Raw genomic sequence first — 9785 nt, 5'->3', positions numbered from 1 at the left:
TGCTGAAGTCGCTGAACCAGAGCTGCCTCTGGGGGCTGGGGGACCGAGAAATCCTCCCGGATCACGAGTGGTCTGTTTTTTTGCCTTTCTATCTTTTAAGCTGGCTTCTCCTACTATGACTCATCTCTCAGAAAACAATCCTCTCCTCCCTCCAAGGCCCTCAGTGCCGCTTTGCCTGAATGGTATCAGTGAGAGAGCCGTGTTCTCAAATGAGGACACAAAAAAGACTAAGAGGAGAGATATCTTTGACTTACTCTGGGAAGAAGATTATATTTTAAAAAGAACCACTTAGAAACCATATCTTTATCACAAATACCCTGCTGCCTGCAGCTGTGGTAGAACTAATTCGCACAGGGTTTTTATTGCCTGGTCCTTATCTGGAATTCTCTGTGCTTCTTATGTCCCCAGTAAGATTCCAGGTGTCTCTGATGAGAGTTACATTGCTTGAATTCCTTGGGACCGAGGTGCCCAGCGCTGTGTGAGGCACTCTGGCTGCTCAGTATTTCTTGATTATCCACTAGTCAGTGCTAAATAGCATGCACTGCTTCAAAACAGGAAGAAAAAGAGATACTATTCTGCCCACATCTCCAGAGCAGGATAGAGACCAGATATAGACAGTGGACATGTCTTATCTGGAGGGAAAACAGGGCATAAGCTGATAAATATCTGGGACATGATGAAACCCAGAAATATCTTCCTGGGCCGTCATTAATTTTTAAAAATCTAGTAATATATGACTTATCGGAGAGATTTATGTTCTGTTGAAAACCAAGTTATTCCGAGCTGAGCCATGAGACCAGATATAGACAGTGGACATGTCGTATCTGGAGGGAAAACAGGGCGTAAGCTGATAAATATCTGGAACATGATGAAACCCAGAAGCACCTTCCTGGGCCATCATTAATTTTTAAAAATCTAGTAATATATGACTTATCAGAGAGATTTATTGAAAACCAAGTTATTCTGAGCTGAGCCATGAGAACTCCTAAATTACAGTGGCGCAGAGTATAAACCTTCAGCCTGCCGGGTATCAGCGGATGTCTCTCTCAGTTTCAGGGACAGTGATTTTCAGAGGTGACAGGATGTCATACAGGAAATAGACTCTATAGAGGGCCTACCTCCTCTACATATAGGAGCTCAAGAAATATGTTTTATTTTTTTAAAAAACTTATTAAACAAACACTTATATTTACAACGATTTACTCATGCTCCTTTCTCTTCCTGCTTTGAGTGCTCTATTTAGCAGAGACCACAGGTAAATCGAGAAATTCTGAGCAGCCCAGACTGCCTGGTGTGGCTCTGGGCTCCGCTGACCCCTCTGTTTGGGTTGACATCGTTCCTAAGAATTAATTAACTGCAGCCTCTGCACTCTGTTCAGGCCGCAGTGTCCTCTGCCATGACCTCATCCGTCCCTCACAACAACCCTGCTGGCGCCTGCCTTTCTGACTCGCCTGCCCTCCTCTCTATCTTCCTGCTGCTCTTGGGCTGCAGCAGATGAAACCGCTGATCTTCGTTGCTGATGTTTCCACTGCTTTTGGCTGACAAAAATGACAACTGCATGCAATTCAACCTAATACAGCCGACATTTTAAAGAGGAGACGTGGGTGCTTGCACTGGTTAATTGGTCCCAGATCCTCCAAGGTCAAGGGCAGTAGCTGCTTCGAAATTCAGTTGACCTTCTGAACTTCTTAGTACGGTACTATGAACCAAATACTAAGATTTTTTCCCCCACTTTTAAAATTTTTCTTTTTTAAAGAGGGAGGCGGGGCTGTCAGTTTTCAGGAGTCGCTGTGATTTATCATTCTTGATAAGGAGCCAAAGAACCCAGACCAGGGGAGCGCAGCCTGAGCCCAGCGGGCTTGCAAGTCGTGCAAACAGGCCCTAAGTCAACCCCCGGGGGCGTTGTCAACCCACTGGTTAGAAGCTAGGGAGCAGGGCCGAGCTCACCCCGGAGGCGAGGAGGGGAGGGGGATCCCAGCACCCCTGTCCTTGAGACCGCTCCAGTTCCAAGTCCTGCAGTGGTTCTCAACCTGCTGGCCCTTTAAATACAGTTCCTCATGTTGTGACCCAACCATAAAATTATTTTCGTTGCTACTTCATAACTATAATGCTGCTACTGTTATGAATCATAATGTAAATATCTGATATGCAGGATGGTCTTAGGCGACCCCTGTGAAAGGGTCGTTCGACCGCCAAAGGGGTCGCGACCCACAGGTTGAGAACAGCAACTCTGGCATTTTAGGGCTTATGTTAGGGCCGTTCTCTCTCCCGGAGCAGAGCCTGTGCAATTTGGGTTAGAATCGCCTAGAAGCCACACGCATCTATCCCGGAGCCACCGGAGCGCGAGGCCCCCGGGTACCGCCCGGGTGGCGAACCAGCGGCGGCCCCTTTAAGGGCGGGCGGCGACCCACGTGACCCGTGACGCCAGAGCAGGAAGTGTTTGAGGAAGTGGCGCTCCGCTGGCCGATGTAAATCCCCGCATTTTAATGTCTTCGGGGTGGTCCCAGAGCCCCCGGTTTTTCCGCCCCGGCCCCCGCAGCCCCCGCCGCCCCCGCCCCGGGTCCCCGCCGACAGGTGAGTCATCGGGCGGGCGTGGGCCGCGCGGTGCTGGGGCCCGGGACACCTGCCCACCCCTGGTCCCCTCTGCTCTGCCTGCACCTCCCGCCTCACTTGAGCCCCTGAAGACATTTGTGTGGAGTTTAGAAGTCGGGGTTCCGGGAGTGGAAGCCTGTCTGGAGTGCGGTTGGAGGGGAGCCCAGGAGAGCAGCCCTCGCGGGCCGTATCCAGGGCTGCTCCCAGGTGGGGTGGCTGCTCCCAGGTGGGTGCTGCTCCCAGGTGGGTGCTGCTCCCAGGTGGGTTGGCTGCAGGGCAGCGCCGTGATTCACCGGGGCTGTGGGAAGACACACGTGACCGTGGGGAAACCCAGACGGATTCTGCCCCTGCCGCCTGGGGCCGAAGGGCAGGGCAGGGCGCGGCGCCCCCTCCCCCCCAGCCCAGGTCCAGGCCGGGGATCCCTTTCCGAGGTCATGGGCTGTAGGGCATCGTCTCCTGTGCATGACCTGCCTCCCTGCTCGCTGACCCCAGGCTGAGGCGGGGGTGGGGGAAAGTGAGAAAGACAAAACTCTCTTCCCCAAACCAAAATACACGCCCAACTTGCACACACGTTGCAAACCAGCTCAGTTTCTTCTTCTCTTACCTGGAAAGGCTATGTTCTCTCTTACCTTCCCCACCTCCTTGAGTTCCATTCTTTCTGAACCATAACCTTTTGTCTCCCACCCCAAATTGCTTCCAGAGTTAGCCCCGCATCGGAATGAGCTGGTCACCTTCCCTGCCAACCCAGACATGTGGGGCCTGGGAAATGAAAGAGCGACTTGGGACCGGGGGATTCGGAAACGTCATCCGGTGGCACAATCAGGTAGGGGGGTTCCGTGCAGCGGGGAAGGGCCATGGGCAGGCAGGGTGCGGGCTGTGGAAGACAGGCCCCCCTCACTGCCTGTACCCCACCGTGTGCCAGGTGGGTGCATGCTGCTCACCTTGGCCAAGGGCTTCTTGGGAGAGAGTGAGGAAGGGGGCCTGAGGATGGGGGTGTCAGGGCCGCTATGCCGACTCTCGGTTAGCGGTCTCCAAGCTTACTGACTATGCCACCTAAATAAATAGTAAAAGAATTTTAAGCTTTCAGCCTCAGTGATATTTTAAATTATATGTCTATGCTAACATTAAACTATCATATATTAAATCTATTTTGTTCTAATAGATCCCGTTATAAAACATACACATAGAAAAATTTAAAAGATGGGAATAATGAAATATTTTTGAGTTTCCTATCAGTGTTTGCAATACTTCACAGCATAACATACGCAGAGGCTCACGCAAGTGAGAATTATAGTTAAGAATCTGGGGATGAAAATCCGTATTTCAAACAATTTTTATAATTTTGAGTTATTTGGGCTGATTTCTTTTTAGATCTGATTAAAATTCATTGTTTTTCCTCCTTACATGTCTGACCTGAGTTTCCCACACTAGAAGTGTTAGTTCTTCCATTTTTCTATTCGCTTGTGCAGGTGTTACACGTACTGAAATTCTCTGTAGGAGCCTTTTTAAGCCACTCAACCACTTTATGGGAGTTATTAAAAATTAGAGAATACAACTCATAATTATAACTAAGCAGAGCACATGTAACCTGCAACGTTGCCCTGTAGGCCCCTGTCCACCCCTGCCTGTGAAATGCCCTTTTCCTCCGGACGCCTCGAGTACCAGAAGTGGCAAATGACCTTTTGACAAAAGATCGGAGGAGAGTGCCAGATAGTTAATATCAGAAAAGCTTAATTTATTAATTAATTTTTTTTTGGATTCCAGTTTTGGGTAACCCCTGCAGTGCATATACCCAATTTGGAGACCACTGCGCTAGGGAACTCTCACTCATCAAAAAGCTAAATTAGCTTCTTGATCCAAAATCTAGACCTAGCGAAGTCCTTGAAGGCACCTGCTTTTTAGTCAAAGGCTGCTGAGCCTTTTTATTTTTTTTAATCTTTACCCGAAGATATTTTTTCCAATGATTTCTAGAGAGAGAGTGGAAAGGAGGGAGGAGGGGGAGAGAGAGAGAGAGAGAGAGAGAAACATCAAGGTGAGAGAGACACATTGATTGGCTGCCTCCCGCATGCACCCCTTCCTGGGATGGGGAACCTGCAACCAAGGTTTGTACCTTGACCAGGAATTGAACCCTTCAGTCCACTGACCGACGCTCTGACCACAGAGAAAAACTGGCCTGGCCATGAGCACCCTTTTGGACTGAAGGAATGGCAGATTGCATACCACTTGCCAGGAGCCTGGCTGCAGCAAGTAGCGAGAGCCATCGCGTCTGCTGCCTAGCCAGTATCGTACTCTGCACGACAGTAGCATTCTTTTTTTCTTTTTTTCAAAAATATATTTTATTGATTTTTTGCAGAGAGGAGGGGAGAGGGATAGAGAGTTAGAAACATCGATGAGAGAGAAACATCGATCAGTTGCCTCCTGCACACCCTCTACTGGGGATGTGCCTGCAACCTAGGTACATGCCCTTGACCGGAATTGAACCTGGGACCCTTCAGTCCGCAGGCCGACGCTCTATCCACTGAGCCAAACCGGTTAGGGCGACAGTAACATTCTTATACCCAACTGGTAAACCAGGGTTCTAGCAAAGCCTACCCCTGGCTGAGGGGGCCTCAGTAACACCACTGGCTCAAGTTTATTCTGGCCAGAGTATAGCCAGGGTCTAGCATTACAGCAGAAGAACCAGATCATCCTATAGCCCCATGTACCTGGGCTGGGCTGCTTCTAGACACGCTAGGGCTTTTGGAGTCTTGACTATGGCAAACATCTTACTGCAGCTGAACTAGAGACATCTTGGTTCCCTTCAGAAGAGTTTTGTTCAAATGTACCACTTGGCTGTTATCTCCAGCTCAAAATGCCCTCCATCTGCTCTCTGGGTTTGGAAAGCTATTGTGAGATTAAATTTTATTTCCGGCTTCATATATATGGGCCTAAGAGTGTGTGTGTGTGTGTGTGTGTGTGTGTATTACTCTCATAGAATAACTATTTTCAAGTTCCTTTCCTTATTAAAAAAAACCCTTAACTTGTTTTTCCTTTAAAAAGCCAACAACCAAACTCCTCCTCATCCTGCTGTTTGCGGCCCCTCTGCAGTCTGGCCTCCCTGTCTTTCTAGCATTACCGCCTTTTGTTGGTTCCCAACAGGTTTGTCGGCTGAGCCCTCTCTGGGACAAGTCTCCCCCTCCGGGACAGCTTTATATAAATTCTACCCATTCCTCCAGGGTCAGCCCTAGACCGTCTCCTCCATAAACCCATCATAGACTCCTTCATTCTGTGGGAATTTTGAATTCCTTCAGCTCTACTATTTGGCATGCCTCATATAATGCCTTTTTGTCTGTGTGTAGGAGTGTGTCTTGTGAAGGCTCTAAGTTCCTGGTCAGCCAGGGCTCTTTGTGGCTTTGGGTTTCTTTCACTTCCTCATTCCAACTATCTTTATGTTATATACTAGAGGCCCAGTGCACAAAATTCGTGCATGGCTAGGGTCCCTAGGCCTGGCCAGCGATCAGGGCTGATCTGTGGGGCGACTAGTGGGGCGATTGCGGGGGCCCCTGTGGGTACCGCCTTGGCTGGCCTGGGGCCTGTGGGCTGGGGGTAGCTCCTGCGTTGAGCGTCTTCCCCCGGTGGTCAGTGCATGTCATAGCGACCGGTCGTTCCACCAGTCGTTCCACCGTTCAGTTGATTTGCATATTAGGCTTTTATTATATAGGATGTATCAGGTAGACAAAATCATTCATTCAGTCTGTCCACAAATATTGTCTATGATGGATACAATGGTGACTAAAACCCGTTTGGTTTTTGATAAAGACCTTTTTGGAAAAGAGAACGAACCATTAATCAATAATTATAAGTGTAAGCTCCCAACTGTGATAAGTATCTCATGGGAGAGGGCCAAGTGCAGTGAGTCCTTATACTAGGCATCAGGGAAGGCTTTCCCAAGGAAGTGGCACCCAGCAGAGACTGAGGGGTTGACGAAGTTATTTGGGTAGAGAATGTGGGAGGAGAGTTCCAGGCAGAGGGAGCAGTCTGTTCAGAGCCCCTGTGGAGGGGTGGGTCATGGCAGGTAGGTGGGACTTAAAGGCCAGTGTGACTGGAAAGAAGGATGACGGAAAGGTTCAGAGAGGCTGAAGTGTAGAAGGTGAGAGTCAGACACTGCTGAGGAGGTTTGCTGTGATTCAGAAAGCAACAGGAAGCTGTTGAAGGTGATCCACGCTGACTGCAGGGACAGATTGGAAGGGGCCCACGCAGTGGTGTGCTGGGAAATCAGCTGTCAAAAATAAAAAGCCCTGATTTCCGCAGAGTAACTAGCCCCATCATGGCTTATTTCAAGCCACTGACAGTTTGACAACCAGTTCTCACTGAATTCCTAAATATTTAGCAATCAGCTCTGAGGAACTGGTACCAGGACCCCTCTGGCACTACCCTGTCATGTGGGGATACCAGTTACGAGGTTTTTTGGGTAGTCCAGGTGAGAGACTGGACAGGGCTGATGGTGGTGGAGATGGAGAGAAGGGGGCAGATTTAAGAGCTATTTTAGGAGTAGAATTGGTAAGACTTAGTGGTGGAATAGAAAGTGGAGGGAGGAGTTGAGTGTTCACAAATTCTTAGTGATTGCTTGCTGACGAGCCTGGCTCAGTCCAAGGAAGTTCTGCACCATCCTCCTAGGTTCTTCCTTGGTTGGAGAAATCTGTAGAGCTGCGTTAGGTGCTTAGTGGGGGTTCTTGAATCAGTGTTCAGGATCAGAACATGAGCGTTGTGTTGTCTGCTGGTTACCCCTCTGTTCAGGACCTTTTGAAGAATGCAGCTGGGCTAGGGTAAGGTCGATTTGCTTAACTCTAGTCAAGCGTAATGATTATACTTAACATAATCATGCATGTTTTCCTAATACTCTATGTGCTTTATCTTGTCTACAAAAGAGACTTTTTTTTTTATCACAAGAGACATTGCATAAAAGAACTTAAGCATTGGTATCCTCAGTCAGATAATTGATGCCTAATAGTAGACCCATCATTTATTGAGACTCGACTACATGCCAGCATTGGGCAAGGAATTTTATTTTATTTTAGTTTTTTAAAAAATATATTTTTATTAATTCCAGTGGGGAACAGAGAAGGAGAAAGAGATAGAAACATCAACGATGAGCGAGAATCATTGATTGGCTGCCTCCTGCATGCCCCCTACTGGGGACTGAGCCCACAACCTTAGCATGTGCCCTGACCAGGAATCAAACTGTGACCTCCTATTTCATAGGTTGACGCTCAACCACTGCGCTACATTGGCAGGCCTGGCTAGGTATTTTACATGCGTTATCTCCAGTCTGCACAATAAACCTAGAAGGAAGTACTATTGTCTTTAATTCCATTTTATAGCTGAGAAAACGGAACTATACCTGAGAGGCTAAGCCACTTACCCTAAGAGGCTAAGCTAGTAAGTGAAGGATTTGGAATCTGAACCTACCACTGTGACTGCTCTATAGTGGGGGAATCCAAGGTGGGGAAACCCCTAGGACATTATCAGTTCTCCACAATCAGTCTAAACCATTTCAAAGCAGTAAGGGAAAAAGGGAGGACAAAATAGATGTCTTCCTTGTTTAACAGAGAACTCTAAAAAGATTATTCCCCGGTGAGGAAGGGCAGTGTAACCATGACCTCAGTCCTGTGTCCTTGAGTTTTTTATTCCCTTACTAAGCGTGGGCCTTGACAATCCTTGCTGCGTTGGTACTTACTCCCTTACATCTTCAGCCCAAGGGTCAGTACAGCCTAGATAGGCTGATCATTTCAAAAAGATCTTTCTTAAAAACAAAAGAAGAGGAAAGGAGATGATCTGAGTGGCCTTAGACTGCAGCACCTGGTGGGGAAAAGGGGGGAAAAATACATGACTCATAGTCACACAACGTTGGGTTCAAATCCTGACAGCTTCATGACTTAGGGCCACAACTTCCTCCATGGATTTTTTTTTTAGTACATTTTATTTTTCCCATCACCATTTGTCTCCTCAGTGCCCTCTTACCCCTTGGATTTTGAGGATGCTAAGATGTTGTTCCCCTTGGCTCTGGGCCAGACATGGGCAGCTCTCTGGAAGCTCCTGGAAAAGTCCTAGGATGCCATACAAATATATTCTCTGTGCTTTGATGTGAAAGGGTCTGGAAGAACTGTCTTGGGTCCCAAATGATGCTTGTGTGAGGATAAAATGAGGCCATATATGCCTTGCCTATTACAAAGATATAAAAGGTAAGGTATTATTAAACATCCCTTTTTTGAATTAGTACTGACTTTTACTTGTCCCCTCACTGGATAAGACTAAGCTCATTTCAGCTTATCTGTGTGTTTGAAGTCTTAAAGACTTTTGTCAGTTCATTTAGAATTTATTGAACACTGACCTCAGCTCCATCACGAATCCATCAAGGGGAGAAAGGACATGACCTTGTCCTTAATGTGCTTATGCTCTAATTGAGGAGGGAAGACGACTACTTAGAAATATAAGCACCCAGTTGTGTGGAAATGATAATGGCTACTATTTATCAAGAGTGTTGTGTGCCAGCTGGTCTAGGTGCTCTATCCATATTGTTTTCTTGAATGCTCAGAGGAGAGCGAAGGCTTCTTGAGCAAATGGAACTTGAGCAGGATCTTGAAAGGAAATAGACTGTAGATAGTCTGATGGGAGAAGACAGGGCACTTCCGATGGGTAGAGCAACATGCGCAAAGGGCTAGAGAAAGGAAATGATACCAGTGTCATTTACTCAAGGCTCACTGTGTATCAGACCCTCCATCTCATTGTAACTGCCAGCACCGGAAGGGGTAGAGTCATCTCCATCTTGTGGATTAGGACCCAGAAGCTTAAGTAATAGGCTCAATGCCACACATTTACCAGGCGAAGGATGAGGGCGTTCCACCCTGACCTACTTCATCCCTGAGCCCCGTGGTGAGTGTGGAGGCTACTGTGTCCATTGGGTGTTTAAACTGAATAGAGCGGGTTGAAGTCGGAGCTCTCTCAGCACTGACTGTTCAACACTGTTGAGTCAGGGGTAAAGCTGCAGTCAGACCCTGGATCTTTGGGCTGTCAGGCCTGAGTTCTGTCACTAGGGTCTCTCAGGGCCCAGCTTTGCACCTCCTTTCTGAAACATTCCTTTTAGAGGGCAGCGCCGGAGAAGGAATGAAGAGGTTATTACCACTTGCCCCCTTGTGCTATAATGGCCTGTGGAT

The 9785-nt window shown here is 47.9% G+C and overlaps 1 protein-coding gene across 6 annotated transcripts in view; it reads left to right on the top strand.

Moving 5' to 3' along the window:
• The first annotated feature begins 2420 nt into the window (after positions 1–2420).
• IKBKB (inhibitor of nuclear factor kappa B kinase subunit beta) overlaps positions 2421–9785 on the top strand; it is a 52824-nt gene continuing 45459 nt past the window's right edge. For 2 of the 6 annotated variants that reach the window (XM_023760812.1, XM_023760811.1), the window contains exons 1-2: positions 2421–2574; positions 3293–3415. In XM_023760812.1, coding sequence (XP_023616580.1) covers positions 3311–3415 — 105 coding nt within the window. In that variant the 5' untranslated portion in view covers positions 2421–2574; positions 3293–3310. The remainder of the gene's footprint in view (positions 2575–3292; positions 3416–9785) is intronic. The other 4 variants (XM_014462896.2, XM_014462897.2, XM_006097052.3 and 1 more) reach the window with 2 other exon arrangements.

The sequence above is a fragment of the Myotis lucifugus genome, unplaced genomic scaffold (assembly GCF_000147115.1).
Source record: "Myotis lucifugus unplaced genomic scaffold, Myoluc2.0 scaffold_194, whole genome shotgun sequence".
Lineage (NCBI taxonomy): Eukaryota > Metazoa > Chordata > Mammalia > Chiroptera > Vespertilionidae > Myotis > Myotis lucifugus.
The sequence above is the reverse complement of the archived record's forward strand: the minus strand, read 5'-3'. Positions and strand labels throughout refer to the sequence as shown.